Here is a 15,985-nt window from a genome sequence, read left to right as displayed (position 1 = left end):
CCGGTTGCGTGGCTTGGCTGGGTCAGCCCGAGTCTGACCCACTGCCCCACGGGCTGGCGGGGGCTCCGAGGCCAGTCCCTGCCTCCCAGAAGCTGTCACACCCCCTTCTCGTCCCTTCTCCCACAGGGGCAGGGAGCCTCATCCCGCCCAAAGTGAAAGAGAAAGTCACCACCCCCCTCAGGCCCGCCCCGCCCCGCCCCGCCCCGCCCCGCCGCCAATCCCCGCAGGCGGCACCGCCCTCGGCCGCTGGATCTCCTCCGCCCGCCCGCGGGCTGTAGTCGCGGAGGAGGAGCCGGTTCGGTGCACCTTGGGGTGAGCGGGACCGCGGCGGGGGGCGGAGGGGCTGGTGAGGAGGCAGGGGACATCCCGGCCCAGGAAAGCTGAGGTGAAGGTCACCAGTTCTCGGGGGGGCGACAGGTGTGAGCCAGCCGTGTGACCCTGGGTGGCAGCGCTTCGGGTGGGAGCCAGTGACAGCTGGCCTCTGAGGGGGCCACAGTGTGGGGGGGAGGACCCCACAGCCCAGTTTTTATGGCTGTGCCCCTGCATAGGAGGCCCCCGAGGCTGGCTCTGGCTCCCCAACCCTGCCCCTAGAGAGAGGGGCCTCTTGTCTCTGCACCCCTGGAGCAGCTGGGGGCCTGGCCCCAGGGAGCCCCGGAAGGTCAGCTATCCCCCTCCCAGAGGTCCTGGTCGCTGGGTTCCTCCGTGTGTGTGGGTGTGTTGGGTGTGAGTCTGGGGGTGAAATTCCTGGGAGGGTGGGCACAGGGCTGGCTGTGGCTGTGTTGGCGCTTCTCCGGTCACCAGGGGAGCGGATGGTCTGAGGGTCCAGCGTGGAGTTGCCACGGGAGTGGGGGCAGCACCTACCGGGCAGCTGTGAGCTGAGCCCTAGTGTGGATGCTGGGGCGCTCTCACCCCCCTCCTGAAGAGGGCAGGTGCCCGCTGCCTCTGCTCAAGGATGGGGGCCGTCACAGCCCAGTCCAGGGGCGCCCTGACCGGCGTGTTGGCCCCGTCCCCTGCTGCTGCCTCCCCAGAGGCGCCTGGCCCTTTAAAGGGCTCCGCGCACGTGAGCGAGCGAGGCCAGCTGGGAGCACGCAGCCGGTGGGGGCGCCTTGAGGGGAAGCCGGGTGGCCCAGGGATGGGGCCAAGGGCCAACGCTTCGCCGCACACTGCGCGCCCAGGACGTGCGGAGGGCCCCAGCCTGGGAGGGGGCGCTGGGGGGAGGGCTCGGTGCCCCTTCAGGAGACCTGGGAGGGAGGCTGGGGAGGCTTACTCCTCTGGGGTGCCTCTGAGCCGTGGGTCTGCCCACCCCCGCTGATCCCAGTTCCCTGTTTCTTCTAGGACAGAAGTGTTGGTTTTCAAGCTCCCCTGGAAGTAGAGGACCGCCCCTCCTCCTCCTCCAGCACCACCTCCGCTGTCTGGCATCCACCTCTGCGGCTCCTACCTGAGTGCTCCCGAGTTAAATGGCCGATAAGCAGATCAGGTCAGAACCCCACCCAGCCTCACCCCACCCCTGCCCTCCCCTCCCCGCCGACCTATGGCCCAGGAGGTCGTCCTGACACTCCCTCTGCCCACACAGTCTGCCAGCCAAGCTCATCAATGGCGGCATCGCTGGGCTGATCGGGGTCACCTGCGTGTTCCCCATCGACCTGGCCAAGACGAGGCTGCAGAACCAGCAGAATGGCCAGCGCCTGTACACCAGCATGTGAGCCTGCGGGGAGGCGGGTAGCAGGCGTGGAGCCATGGGTGTGGGGCAGACTTCTGCGCTCGGCTCCTGGGTCCCCCCCATCCCCTTAAACCAAAGGGGAAACTGAGGGGGGGCAGGCCTGGGGGAGCGCCTCCCTGGGTCAGGGCTGGGGCCGTTGCTGGATGCCAGACTGATCCCCTGCTCGCTCCCACCCCCTGGGCTGTAGGTCTGACTGCCTCATCAAGACCATCCGCTCAGAGGGCTACTTCGGGATGTACCGCGGTGAGGCTGGGGATGGGGCAGGCCTGGGTAGCACCCTCCTGCAGCCCCAGAGGGGTCCTACCGTAGCGGCGGGGAGGCAGGTGGGAAGCCAGGGCAGGGCGGCGTACCTGTGCCGGGTGTGACGGTGTGGACCTGTCCCATGGGGGCTGGCTGCACTTGCACCAGGGGTCATCAGCCGGGCCCTGGGTGCTGGGGGGACGGGAGGTGGGATCTCTGGGGCACGGCAGTTCTCAGCCCCGTCCCCCACTCACTACCAGTGCACAGCATGGCAGGACACTGTCTCTACCACAGTGGCTGCAGCCCCCTCCCCTGCCTCCCGGGACGGGTGGGACCCTGTCTGTGCCAGGAGATTGGGAGGGATGGGGTTGTTACTGCAAAGCAGCTTAGGAGACAATCTCCAAGCCTGGATTTGCCCAGATGCTGTGCAGCCCTGAGTCCTCGCCGCTGAGAGGGGCTCGCCCCTGCCTCCCCATCTCTGACCCGCGCCAGGCCGGACTGTGGCCTTACCCAGAACCCCAACGCGAGCACGTCTGTAGCCCAGGGGAGGTGTCCCTCAGGGAGGCCGCCCACTGGACTGGGAGGGTTACGGGGGAGGCTGAGCAGAAAGCCCGGAGAAGGCACTGCCTGGCCCGCCGGTCCCGCCCCTGCCAGGCACAGATGTGGGTGAGAGGGCAGGACGCAGCCCAGGAGTGACCGGGGGCGGGCTTTGTCAACTGGGAGGCGAGTGCTGGCGGAGAGCCTCCCCAGCCCAGGCCACTGACCTGTCTGTGCTCCCCCGTGTGCCACACAGGAGCCGCCGTGAACCTGACCCTCGTCACCCCCGAGAAGGCCATCAAGCTGGCAGCCAATGACTTCTTCCGATACCAGCTCTCCAAGGACGGGTGAGGGGCTCAGCCGGCTGCTGGGGGCCAGGGTCGTGAGGGGGAGGGGTCTGTGCTTCCAGACAAAGGACGAAGGCTCTGTCCTCCTGGGGGCCCCTCACCCTGACCTTGCAGGGCCCCCTCCTCCTCCTTCCCCTCCCTCTCCTCCCCCTCCTCCTCCTCCCCCTCATCCCCCTCCTCACTCTCCTCCCTCTCCTCCTCCTTCCCCTCCTCCTCCTTCCCCTCCTCCCCCTCCCCCTCCTCCCCCTCCTCCCCTCCCCCTCCCCTCCCCTCCCCCTCCCCTCCCCTCCCCCTCCCCCTCCCCTCCCCTCCCCTCCCCTCCCCCTCCCCTCCCCTCCCCCTCCCCTCCCCTCCTTCTCCTCCTCCTCCTCCCCCTCCTCCCCTCCTCCCCTCCCCCTCCCCCTCCCCTCCCCTCCCCCTCCCCTCCCCCTCCCCCTCCCCTCCCCCTCCTTCTCCTCCTCCTCTGTCCCCAGATGCTGAGTCAGTGGTGCCCAGGCCCCAGGGGTCCTTGGCCCCCAGCCACTGCCTGCTGCCCCTTGTAGGTTGGGATTTCGGGGGCACTGACCAGTTTTCCTCATCACCCAAGGGTGGGGCTGAAAGACCAGTAGTCCCTTGGAGCACTTGAACCGCCCCCCCACTGCATTTCTCTTTGCTCAACAACGGCCCCTTGGCCCTTCCCTGGCCTTGCCAGGAGCCATCTGTCAATTGGGCTCACCGCCTGTTGCTGGAGAGCCTGGAGGGTGTCTGAGGCTGCGGAGGTCTGTACCCCACAGGGCTGCCTCCGCCTCCACCCCTCCCATGCCCCCTCACTCCTGGGTGCACTGGGAGGCCCCCGGGGCCTCTGACTCTTCCTTGCAGCCCCACCCTCTTTACAGCAGGCAGAAGTTGACCCTGTTCAAGGAGATGCTGGCGGGCTGCGGGGCCGGCACCTGCCAGGTGATCGTGACCACGCCCATGGAGATGCTGAAGATCCAGCTCCAGGACGCGGGCCGCATTGGTGAGGGCGCGGGGCGGCGGGCAGCTGGGCGGGGGAACTAGCCGGGCCCCTGCCCTGCCGCCACCGCGTGCCTCGTGCTGAGAGGGAGACCAGCAGGCCGTCCCCTTTCTCCCCAGCCGCCCAGAGGAAGACCCTATCTGGCCAGGCCCAGCTTTCCGGCCGGGGGGGTGCCCAGCCCCCCGTGGAGCCTCCAGCTGCACCCCGGCCCACAGCCACTCAGCTGACCCGGGACCTGCTGCGGAGCCACGGCATCGCCGGCCTCTACAAGGGACTGGGGGCCACGCTGCTCAGGTAGGGGGGCAGGGAGGGTTGGGGGCGGCCCGCCCACCTGCCCCCCACCTCCCAGCCAGTCACCACCGCCCTCCCTCCGCAGGGATGTCCCCTTCTCCATCGTCTACTTCCCCCTCTTTGCCAACCTGAACCAGCTGGGCCGGCCGGCATCTGGGGAGAAGTCTCCTTTCTACGTGTCCTTCCTGGCCGGCTGTGTGGCTGGGAGCGCGGCTGCCGTGGCTGTCAACCCCTGTGATGGTCAGTGCCCAGGCCTGGGCCCGGGTTGGGGACGGGGCTGAGGAGTGGGGTCGGCGGTAAGGGGCCCATACTGACCCGCACGACCCCTGCAGTGGTGAAGACCCGGCTCCAGACGCTCCAGCGCGGCGTCAACGAGGACACCTACTCGGGGTTCCTGGACTGCGCCAGGTGGGTGAGCCCCCAAGGGGTGTGGGGCGGGGGTAGGGCAGCCCCAGCCCTGCAGCTCTGACTCCCCTCCCCCGACAGGAAGATCTTGCGGAACGAGGGCCCCACAGCCTTCCTGAAGGGTGCTTACTGCCGCGCCCTGGTCATCGCCCCGCTGTTCGGCATTGCTCAGGTGGTCTACTTCCTGGGCATCGCCGAGACCCTGCTGGGGCTGCCGCGAGTCCAGCCCTGAGCCTGGCAGCCACCCCACGCCCTCCAGCTGAGCGGGACCAGAGTGGGGCCAGAGCCAGGGAACGCACCCGGATGATGCGAGAGTCTCTCCCCACATGGACGTGGGGGTGGGGGGAGAGGAAGGGGTGCAGGGTCCACACAGTGTGCACACGTGGGCCTGGTGGGGTTCTGCCTGCACAACCGCTGGGATCAATGTCTTATGTAGAAAACTCAGAAATCTTTACATTCCTGGAGCCAGCCCTGCCCACCTTGGCCCCCCTCTGAACACCCCCAGGGACAGAGCTGGTCTCTGGACTGGGGGCCCCCAGGCCTGGGCTGGGCAAGCTGGACCCTCCCCTCCAGTCTACCAGCTCCCGTCCCCGAGGCTTGGCCCCTAGTCCACAGGGGGGACCCTGCACAAACCTATTTATTAACTTGCTGAGCACAAGTGGCTTTGTCCATCCCTCCGTCTGTCCGTCCAGCCTCCCCTGCTGCTGTTCTCGCCTTGGCCAGCCTTGCGGGAGGATTGGGCTCTCCTGCCCCCCATATTGAGCCAGGAATCCTAGGCTGGGGGTCACCCTGCGTTCTGACTCCCAGGACAGGTTCCCCGCCCCCACCGTGGGACCCAGCCTCCCTCCTGGTAGGCCCCTCGGCCTCCAGCCCAGGCTGGGGACCCAGGGGTGTGAAGTTGGGGCGCATGTACGAATGTTGTGGGGAGTAGCTAGTGGCAGCCCTTTGCTGGCCTGGCCCCTCAGGGATGGGGCTGCTGGGGAGACTGCTGCCTTTCCCCACATGGCCAGGCGCGTGCGTGTGCGTGTGTGCGCGTGCGTGCGCGCACATGTGCTGTGTGTGCCCTAGACTCCCCACTGCCCCCGTCCAGAGATTCATTTCTCCGGCCTGCCCGCTCCTGCTGCACCTTTAGTAGAGCCCTCTCCTGAGACCACCGCCCTGGTGCAGAGTTGGCCATAGGGAAGGGCAGGCACGAGGACCAGTCGAGCCTGGGAGCGTGTGCTCCTCTTGCAGGGGTGCCAGGAGCTGCCCCTCCAGCCTTCCCAGTGCCCACACTGCTCTCTGGGCCTCTGCATACGGCCCCCCCAACAATTAGTAAAGCTCCGCCCTCCCAGCGTCCCCACCCCCACCCCCCGCCCCACTGATATTGTGAATTGAGGCAGAGGCTCACCCTGCCCTGCCCTGTCCCCAGCCACGTGATCGTGTTGGTGATTGGTCTGACGTGCCGGTGCTGTGTTCCCCCACCCCCCGGGCCCCCTCTCTGGAGGCCCCTCCCAGTGACACTACCTGGGGCTCAGGCCTGGGCCCCGCAGTTTGCGGTTGCTCCTGGGAGCTGCCCTCTCCCGTCACAGCTGTACCTTGGAAGCTGCTGCTGCTGCTGCTTACAGAATTATATATTTTTTCTTTCGAATTCAAGAGTTTTAAGAAGTTGTAACTTTTTGTGTCTTGTCATGTAAGAAGATAAATAAATATTCTAAGTAGATGTCTCTTCTCTGAGACTCTGGTAGGGGTGAGGAGGGGAAGGGCGCCCTCCTCTTCTGGTAACTGGCTCCCCTCACCTGGCAGTCCTGGGTCCGTCTGCCCACCCACTGACGGGCACACTGGCTGGAGGGGGTCCTGGGTGGAGTGGCCTCCTGACTCCCTCACAGTCTGGGATGGGGTTGCGGAAAAACCAGCCTCAGCCCCTCACCTCCCTGACTCTAAGCTGCCCTTGGGATCAAAAGCGGAGCTGGGTTTGGGGGCCCCAGAGGTCTCAGCCAGCTCGGGGCGCTGTGGTGGCCGAGAGCAGGTGGGCGGGGCCAGCGCTGATGCGGTCCCGCTCCCCTTCCTGCGCCGGAAGCAGTGCATTGTGGGAAACTCCCAGTCCTTCCTCCGCAGCCGCCGGCCGCCGCCCGCCGACCGCCGCCCGCCGCCCGCCGACCGCCGTGGTCCCGCGGAGAGCGCGCTGCGCCGAGGTGGGAGCGCCGGGAGCAGCAGCGTAAGGCGGCGGCGACTCCACGGCCTGGGGTCTGGGGTGGGGTGAGGGCCCCGCAGGAAGAAGCAGCGGTTCTCCGCTATGAAGGTCACCGGGGGCCCTCCGGGGCCCTTGCTGTCTTGGGCACAGCGGCCTGGAGGGGGAGGGGTAGCCGGGTGACGTTAGTATGAGCCAGAAATAACCAAGGGTCTGGGGGAGGTGGAGAGTGGACCCCCTGCCCTTTGCAAACTTGATGCCCAGCAGCTGGGTGCCCCTCCAGAGTGGCAGGGGTGAGGGGCTGCTGGGGTTCCCCGGGAGGTAGGACAGCAGCTGGGCCTTTCATCAGGACACCCACATCACGCCGTGACCTTCAGGCGACCTTCACTGTGGTTAGTGTGCATTACCAGGGTGGGGACCCGGGGCTGCCACCCCCCACGCAGGCTCCCTCTCCCTGAGGGTTGAGGTGGGAGTTCTCAACCTCCTGGAGAAGCGGCGGACCGCCGGTGTCCGGGTGTCCAGGGAGGGAAGACTCAGGTCCAGAGTGACGAGGCCCCCAGTCCCCCTGCCCTCCCCAAACACTGAGGATCTGGGCCAGGCCTTCCCTACAGCCCAGAGCCCCCGTCCTCTGCCTGGCCCAGATTCGGGGGTGCTGAGGCTGATGACAGGGCGCCTGCCGACCCCAGACTCACACCAGGGATTCCCTCCACTCCCAGAGGCAGGCGTGGCCTCAGGGTCACGGAGGACTCCCTGCTCTTAGGCCAGAGCAGGCAAGGCCGGTCATGGGCGGGGGGGGGTGCCCGGCGCTGGGGGGAGTAGATAGCTGGCTGGGAGGCACAGGCCTGTCACTGCCACCCTGCCTTCTCCAGCCTTCTGAGAAGACACCCTGGTTTTGTCACATCCAGGTCCTGGCGGCCTGGGGCCCATTCCTACCCCACCAAGGCCTGAGAGCCCAGACTCTGGGCTCCCACCCTGCCCTGCCTCCCCCCCAGCCCACCCAGCCCTGAGAAGGGTATGTAGTCAGTTCTGCCCAGGCCCACGGGGCTGCTGTCCACCTCCCGTGACCGCACGCCCTTCTCAGGGCTGGGTGGGCTCTCTTCCCCACCCTGGGTGAGCGTGATGGACACGGCACACGTGTGGGCAAGACTGTGTCACAGATGAGGAAACTGAAGCCTCTGGCTGGTCTCATCCCGACACCCCGGCCCAGAGGGGCCCAGCCCCTGCTTGTGTGCTCGGGGGGCTTCTCAGAAGGTGGGTGAAGCCGGAAGGAGGCTGAGCCCTGGAAGAAGAGGGTCCAGAGAACTGAGCAGGGTCTCTATAGGGACCAGGAGCTGGGAGCTGGACAGGACGCCAAGTCTCTTGTCCCAGCCTCGTTGGGTCTCCCCCACCCCCCAGGCTCATAGGATGCCCAGAGGTGAGCTGTCCTGAGCTGCTGCGGTCTAGACACCTGCCTGTCCACGCACGCCCCGTGCAGCCCGCCAGCACACCCACCATGGAGTCCAGAGGGAAGTCGACCAGCAGCCCCAAGGCCGACACCAAGGCTGCTGCTGAGGCCCGAGCACCCACCGCCGCGGACGGGAAAGCCCCCTCGGCTAAGCCAGGGAAGAAGGAGGCCCAAGTGGAGAAGCAGGAGCCTCCAGCGGCCCCCACCCTGCCGCCTGCCAAGAAGACCCCGGCCAAGGCAGACCCTGCCCTCCTCAACAACCACAGCAACCTGAAGCCGACCCCCGCAGCCCCCAGCAGCCCCGATGCAGCCCCCGAGCCCAAGGGCCCTGGGGATGGGGCTGAGGAGGGCGAGGCCCCCGACGGGGGCCCACGGGGCCAAGGCCCCTGCCCTTTCGAGAACTTGACCCCCCTCTTTGTGGCTGGGGGCATGGCTGTGGCAGCTGCAGCCCTGATTCTTGGTGTGGCCTTCCTGGTCCGAAAAAAATGATGGCTGGTGCCCAGGTGGGGGCACAGCCACTTCCTGTACAGACCTCGGGAATCTAGTGCATGCCAAGTTCACACACAGCTATCTATACATACGTAATACATATACTTGTGTACCCCCCATATACACGCAGAGGAAGAGAGAGAGGGACAGGCCCCCTGCCAGCAGTGGAAACCAAGCCCCCTCGGTCGGTCAGTCCCCAGCACTTTCCCCTCTGAACCTGGGGGCAGAAGGAGCCCCGGCTCTGTGGGGTACAGAGCAGCACGGGTGGAGCCCTGACAGGGTGGCGGCTTAGGCTGGACCAGGGCACCTGAGGGCGGAGGAAGGAGTGGGCTGAGTGTGGCCCGCCTGCCCAAGCGTGCCAGCCTGTCCCAAGGGCCCCAGTGGTTCTGTGGGCTTCCTGGCAGCAACTTCCCAATGAGCCCCCAGGGTGGGTGCCCCCAGGGCTGGGCAGGGGTCTGGGATGGGTTCTGACCTGGGTCCAGCCTGCGTGGGGACATTAAAGGGTGTGGCTGTTTCACTCTCCCCATTTCTGCTCTTTGCTTGTAACTTGGGGTGGGGCGTTCATCTGGGTGGGCTGACTCCGGGGGGCTGACCTCAGGCAGGCGGCCACATGGGCGGAGTTTCCGAGCCACTTGCCCGGTCACCTGAGCCCTGGCTGGGTGGACAGACAGCCCGAAGGCTGGTGTCAGGAGGGGGTTCCCCAAGTTTACCTTCTAGCTGGGCCCCCACATTTCCTGCCCTGACCCCCATCCCACCGTGCGGCAGTTGTCCTGTGGGCAGCTGAGAGCTTGGCAGGGAGGCAGCTGTGCCGGCCTAGCCCCCCACAGATGGCGTCTCCTGCCTCACCCAGCGTCCTCGGGGTCTAACAAGCGTATACATGCAATAACACAGGTAGAGTAGAACCGCTTGGCGGGTGACCATCACCCACGTCCGCTGCCTCATTGTGCCTGCAGGGAGACCACGCGTTGCTGGGCCCATGGCACGGTGGCAGTGGGCACTGTGGGAGCCCGATGTGCCCTTGCCTGGCCAGCTGGCCACTGAAACCCCAGGCCTGAGTGGAGGCCGAGTCTGAAATAAACTCTAATTATCTAAAGGCTGGGCTGGCGTCCTCACCTGCATGCGGCCGGGACAGGCTGGGGCTGCCTGTCTGGGTGTGTGGGGTGTCATGTATCCACACCGAGGGCCTTCCAGGGAGGGACAGGGACCCCCAGGTGCCCCTCACCAGCCCTTCCTGCCACCTCCGTGCCCTTGATCCTGGTGAGCTCTACCCACAGCCCCGCCCAGGGCCTGACCCCTCCCAGACAGCCACAGCCAGGCCTTCCTGCAAGCCCTGACGCTAGATGGACACCCAGGGGCTGCAGGACCCACCCCCAGGCCCAGGCTGCCGGCCACAGCATGGGGTCGAGCTGTACTGGAGTCACGTTGGGAGGGGAATGGGGACCTTGGCCCTCAGTCGTCCTCTCCAGCTGGGGACGCTTTCTCGACCCCTCTCTGCAGTGAGCTCACCACTCCAGGGGGGTGGGGAGGTCGCTGCAGGGAGGGGGGTCCCTCCTCTCATCACTTTCCGCCCGCAGCTCGCTGCCCACCCTGGCCAGGTGTCCAACTGGGGGAGTCGCGCGGGCGTGGGCTCGTGGGGAGGAAGGCCCCCTGGGCTCCAGAAGTGCTCTGCGGGCTTTGTCACCCTGGGCCCCACGGACTTCCTCAAGCTGGTTGGGGGCACATCTCTCCCTTCTTTTCCAGGTACTCATCCCCCATTGGTGCACCCATACCTCAGGCCCAGACAAGTCCAGAGCCCTTCCTTGGAGTGAACACACTCCAAACAGACCTAACACCCTTGCCCTGAGCCATCTGGCCTGAGCTTGGCCACAGAGAGCAGGCAGACGGTGCCCACACCCGCAGCCTCCAGCCCGCCGGCCCCACAGGCGCCGGGGCTGCCACTTGCCTACCTTCTCCAGCCAGCCAGCCCCCTCTCCCCTTCTCTGTGTTCTGCTTGCACCTAAAATGCAAACAAACGAAAATCCTTCTGCCATTTTAGGGGACTTGGGGCGGGACGGAGGTGCCTGTGAAGGTGAGATCTGTCACCTTCAGCTGGACACCCAGGGCTCGGTCCTCCCGATGCGGTGATGTTCTCCCCGTGTTGCTGTCTCATTTTACTTCTCCATTCTCTGTTTTTTTGTTTGTTTTTTGCGGTACGCGGGCCTCTCACCGTTGTGGCCTCTCCTGTTGCAGAGCACAGGCTCCGCACGCGCAGGCTCAGTGGCCATGGCTCACGGGCCCAGCCGCTCCGTGGCATGTGGGATCCTCCCGGACCGGGGCACGAACCCGTGTCCCCTGCATCGGCAGGCGGACTCTGAACCACTGCACCATCAAGGAAGCCCCCTCGATTCTCTATTAAAGGATATTTAGATTGTTTCAGAATTTTTGCAACTTTAGACAAAGCAGTAATGGAAATCCTTGTCCTGCCCCGGTGCCCTGTGTCTCTGGGCATCCTGCGTGCACATCTGACCTTTATTTTATTGTGGTAAAATGTACATTATATAAAATTTACCATTTTATCTTAAACTTTTCGGTGCACAGGACTTTAGCATTAATCCCACCCACACTGCTGTGCTAGCATCACACCATCCGCCTCCGGAAATCATTCATCGTCCCAAACTGACAGTCTGCCCCCATTAAACACTCACTCCTCATCCCCTCCCCCCACCACCATCTACTTTCTGTCTCTATGAATGATGACTCTGGGGACGTCATGTGAGTGGAATCAGACAGGATTTGTCCTTCTGTGTCTGGCTTATTCACTGAGCATAATGTCCCCAAGCTTCATCCATGTTGTAGCCTGTGTCAGGATCTCCTTCCTTTTAAGGCTGACTATCCCATTATATGCATGGACCACCTTTTGTGTGTCCGTCATTCGCTGATGGGCACTGGGCTGCCTCTTCCTGTAAGGCTGCTGTAAACACGGGTGTGTGCACACCTGAGGCCCTCCCTGCGGTTCTCCTGGGACTCGCCCAGAGGTAGGCCACATTGTGTATGCACCTTAAACTCGGCTGCCCTGTCTCGTGCCCATGGGTCGGCCACGAGAGCAGAGCTCCCCTCCCTTGGTGACACAGGAGCAGGTGAAGCACTCAAGGTTTTAAAGCCCATCTGGGGACTTCCCTGGTGGCGCAGTGGTTAAGTATCTGCCTGCCAGTGCAGGGGACACGGGTTCGCGCCCTGGTCCGGGAAGATCCCACATGCCGCGGAGCAACTAAGCCCACGTGCCACAACTACTGAGCCTGCACTCGAGAGCCCGCGAGCCACAACTACTGAGCCCGCGAGCCACAACTACTGAGCCCGTGTGCTACAAATACTGAAGCCCATGCGTCTAGAGCCCACGCTCTGCAACACAAGAAGCCACTGCAGTGAGAAGCCCGCGCACCACAACGAAGAGTAGCCACCCCTCGCTGCAACTAGAGAAAGTCCGCGCGCAGCAACAAAGACCCAACACAGCCAAATATAAATAAATTAAATAAATAAATAAAAAATAAAAATAAAGTCCGTCTGAACAGGGGAAGCTGGCCACTTCTGGTTGTTTCTGTTTGCACTGATCCAACTGCTACTTTTCACCAGGTTCTTGGCCATCTGGGCCTTGCCTTTTCTGACTTTTTGTTTTTTAAGATTTTTATTTTATTTATTTATTTTTGGCTGTATTGGGTCTTGGTTGCTGCGCGCGGGCTTCCTCTAGTTGCGGCGAGCAGGGGCTACTATTCGCTGTGGTGCGCGGGCTTCTCATTGCAGTGGCTTCTCTTTGTTGTGGAGCACGGGCTCTAGGCATGCGGGCTAGGTAGTTGTGGCTCTCAGGTTCAGTAGTTGTGGCTCACGGGCTTAGCTGCTCTGTGACATGTGGGATCTTTCCGGACCAGGGCTCGAACCCGTGTCCCCTGCATTGGCAGGCGGATTCTTAACCACTGCGCCACCAGGGAAGTCCTCTTCATGTGTTTTATACTGCAAACCTTCATCAAATGGCAGTACCTGCATTCAGTGGCTGGCTTACACCTCACTCTGTTTCCTGCATCTAGAAGTTCCAAAATCTCAGTTTATCACACGGAACTGTTGCTCTCTTTACCATGCAAGCTTTTGGAATCTCGGTTAGAAGGATGTTCTCCCTTGTTGTAGTCTAATACTCTTGGTATTTACTCACGTTTAGGCCTTTAATGCATCTGGACCTTAGGTTTTGTGTGGAGTAAGCTGGAGAGCTTGTGGTCTTTCTTTCTCACCAGCAGGTGTGATGAGCCAGCAACAGGCAGTGGACGGTCCCCCTAGCCCCACGGTGACTCTGTCTCCTGCTGTCACTTCCCACACAGCCAGGGCCTATCCTGAGCCTGGGTCTGCCTGCACCTGCCACAAGGCCACGCTGTAGTTTTGTGATATCACTTTGTAACCATCTCCTGTTTCTTCTGAGGCTCAGCTTCTCGTTCATAGCATCTCTAAGCTTGAGGAATGTAGGCATGCTTCCAAAATGAGAAAAACAAAACAAAACAAACAAACAAACAAAAACAACCTCTTGGGGATGCCCAGGCTAACTTAAGTTACTTTTGTTACAGAACTGCTTTTATATTTATTTATTTGTTTGTTTGTTTATTTGGCTGCATCGGGTCTTAGCTGCAGCGTGCAGGCTCCAGAGGCCACGGGCTCGGTGGTTGTGCTGTGCGGGCTTAGTTGCCCCGCGGCATGTGGGATCTTAGCTCCCTGACGAGGGCTCGAACCCGAGTCCCTGCACTGGAAGTCAGATGCTTAACCACTGGACCCCCAGGGAGGTCCCAGGACTACTTTTAAGGTCTAAACAAAATACCAGCTATAAAAAGCATTTAGTGTATAAAGAGTACACACTGTAAATCCCGCTCGAACTTACAAGGACACCTGAAAACCAGGAGAACTCAGATGGCAGCAGCGTCTCCAGGGACGGAGGCCCCAGTGGGCTGGGCACTGAGGGAGGGGCTGCTAGGATAAGCTGTGTCACACGTGGGGTCACCGTATAGGGACGCAAAAGGTGTAGGGGTCCAGTTTGCTTTCCTCTCTAGCACCCTCTCCTCTCCCGAGAGTAACCTCCCTTTGGGGACCCCACCATGGCACGCATCCTCGGTGTGCCCGGGGATGGGGATGCCAATGCCTCAGGGTCCTGCCCTCTGCAGACATGGGCATGGCCAGGTAGGGGCCTCTGGAAATGCTCTTCCTCCAGCAGGGCAGAACAACCGAGGCCTGGGGAGGGCAGAGGTGCGGGCGGCTCGCTGCTGCGGACCCTCCCACTGGCTGCTGCATCGGGCCTCTCTGACTCCTGGGCCTTCAGCGCACCCCTGGCCCCGAGGCTCCCTGACCTCAGGGAAGTCCCAGGGCCGGGCAGGCAGAGACTCCCTGCGCCCCAGTGACTGGTCCCGCCGTGCCTGGGCTTCCTGTCTGGTGCCTTCGGCCCCCGGAGCTGGTGCTGGCTGTCCGAGGGCTGCTGAGAAGAGCGAAAGCCGCACCACCTCCACGTGCCACGGCCCCCGCCCCCCGGCCCCGGCATCAGGCACCTGTCCCGGCAGGAGAGAAGTGCACGTCTGTGTGTTGCAGAGGGCGCTGAGGGAACGTCCCTGGGATCCACCCCGGCACATGGGAACAAAAAGCCTGGGTGTAAGTCAGCCCCGCCTTCAGCCCAGTGGTACCCGGAGGTGTGTCTGAGGGGAACCCCATGCAGACCCTCCTCTGGATCCTCCCAGGTGACCGCTGCTTCCTGTCCTGATGTCCTGGGCATTGGGATGGGCCAGCTTGAGACAGAACCCACCTCCCTGTCACATCATCCCACTCCAGGCCACAGATCGCCACTGCCTGTCCAACTGCCTGATGTCCTCCAGCCAGGCCCTGGCAGCCTGGGGTCAGACAGTGGAACCAGCTGATCTGTCCTCTCAACAGTACTGCGGAAGTCCCACCCGAGGGAGAGGGACCCTGTGCCCAGCCCGCTGCCCTGGTCTCAGCCGCCCCAGACTTTAGGGGCTGGTGCAGGGTCTGCATAACCCACAGGTGCTTGAGGTCTAAGTCTCTGGATCCACCCTGCCCAGCCTCGGCCAAAAGAGAACCTGGAACTGAGGGGTCTTAGCCCTGCTGGGAAGAGGGATGCATCCTGGGCCTGGGACATGGGCCACTCTGCCCGCTGCCTGGGTAGCTGGCCTGCCCGTGACACACCCACCCTGAGAGAGCCCCAATCCCAAGTCCTTATATGGGAGGCCCACTGGGCAGTCAGGCTGAGCTAACAAAGGGGCACTCAGGGCAGTCCTTGCATAGGGTGTTCTCAGAACAGGAGAACTGGGTAGACAGTGCCTTAGTGCCCATGGGCTTTGACGGATGGTTAGGAGTTTGACGGGCAGAGAGGCACTCCAGCATTCCAGAGGTAGGAATAGGAAGTGCAAAGGCCCCCAGGGAAAGGCTCAGGCGTGCTCTGAAAAGAGGAAGTTGCCAGGTGAGCAAAAGCAGGGGTGACCTGAAGCACTGGTCAGCAAGCCCCCCAGGAATGGCCCCCCACTCACCCAGCCTTGGCTTCCAGGGTGAGCAAGTTCCAGAGACAGGAATGAAATGCTGGTGCAGGACAACAGGACCTTGTGATCCCCACGTACCTTGTGCCTCAGGGTCCCAAACAAGTGCAAGAGCCCAGGTTCAAGGGTGTCACAACCCCCAACAGCAGAGCCCCTGTGCCCAGCCCCCAGGCCTCCCCCACCTTCACCTGCCCCACCCAGGCACTCGCTATTGGACAAGGAGGTACCTGAATAGCATGTAGATGATGCCGGGGGGGTGGTGGGTGAGCCTACACCTCAGGTGTGACCCAGGGCAAGAGCTGTGGGATGAGGCTCAGCAGGACGGGTGGGGGCTCTGAAGGGGGAGCCCCAACCTCTCAGGTCTAGATCCTTCCCAGGAGACAGTCACCAGGCCTGGGCTGCTGGCTGCAGATCTGTCTGGTCCCCAGGCCCTCCTGCATCTGCTCCAAGAGGAGGAGTCACCTGCCAGTCGCTCCCCTGCAGCAGCTGCCATCACCCCCAGGTGTGCACGGCCACCTGGCCCAGATGTGGGCCCTGAGGCCAGGCCTGAGTAACAGGCCCCACCTCAACCGCAGGGGGTGGGGTGTGAGGGACAGGGGCCGCCCCCTGGGATGGGAACCCACTCAGGAAGGGGCAGCGAGACTGCAACCCCACCTGGGGGGCACCCCAGTCACCATGACAGGTCATCTTGTGTGTGTCCTCCCCACTGGCCCCGGGGGCAGACACGGAGAGGCAGGCCACTGCCAGACCCAGAATGAGGCTTCTGGCTTGTGAGGCTCCATGCCACCACCGCTGCCTCTGTG

General features: G+C 63.4%; 2 protein-coding genes across 3 annotated transcripts; both read left to right on the top strand.

Annotated features, from left to right (window-relative positions):
• Positions 1 to 234: 234 nt before the first annotated feature.
• Positions 235 to 6,236, top strand: SLC25A22 (solute carrier family 25 member 22). Its single transcript, XM_022565314.3, has 10 exons — positions 235 to 312; positions 1,336 to 1,477; positions 1,574 to 1,699; positions 1,908 to 1,963; positions 2,754 to 2,844; positions 3,720 to 3,841; positions 3,958 to 4,132; positions 4,215 to 4,369; positions 4,462 to 4,537; positions 4,616 to 6,236. Exons 2-10 carry the CDS (start codon positions 1,458 to 1,460, stop codon positions 4,764 to 4,766), a joined length of 972 nt encoding a protein of 323 aa, XP_022421022.1. The 5' UTR covers positions 235 to 312; positions 1,336 to 1,457; the 3' UTR covers positions 4,767 to 6,236.
• A 99-nt stretch (positions 6,237 to 6,335) lies between these two features.
• Positions 6,336 to 9,828, top strand: CEND1 (cell cycle exit and neuronal differentiation 1). Of its 2 annotated transcripts, none has more exons than XM_022565317.3 (2): positions 6,336 to 6,731; positions 8,100 to 9,828. In XM_022565317.3, exons 1-2 carry the CDS (start codon positions 6,409 to 6,411, stop codon positions 8,635 to 8,637), a joined length of 861 nt encoding a protein of 286 aa, XP_022421025.3. In that variant the 5' UTR covers positions 6,336 to 6,408; the 3' UTR covers positions 8,638 to 9,828. The 2 variants fall into 2 exon arrangements, with proteins under 2 accessions (XP_022421025.3, XP_030618995.1); XM_030763135.2 differs by lacking the exon at positions 6,336 to 6,731 and adding an exon at positions 6,746 to 7,096 and having other exon boundaries at positions 8,100 to 9,825.
• Positions 9,829 to 15,985: the final 6,157 nt, after the last annotated feature.

Source organism: Delphinapterus leucas, chromosome 7 (genome assembly GCF_059928025.1).
Source record: "Delphinapterus leucas isolate spDelLeu-1000000601 "Yukka" chromosome 7, BTC_Dleu_Yukka2, whole genome shotgun sequence".
In the NCBI taxonomy this organism is placed as follows: domain Eukaryota; kingdom Metazoa; phylum Chordata; class Mammalia; order Artiodactyla; family Monodontidae; genus Delphinapterus; species Delphinapterus leucas.
This window is presented reverse-complemented; position numbering and strand designations above follow the sequence as displayed.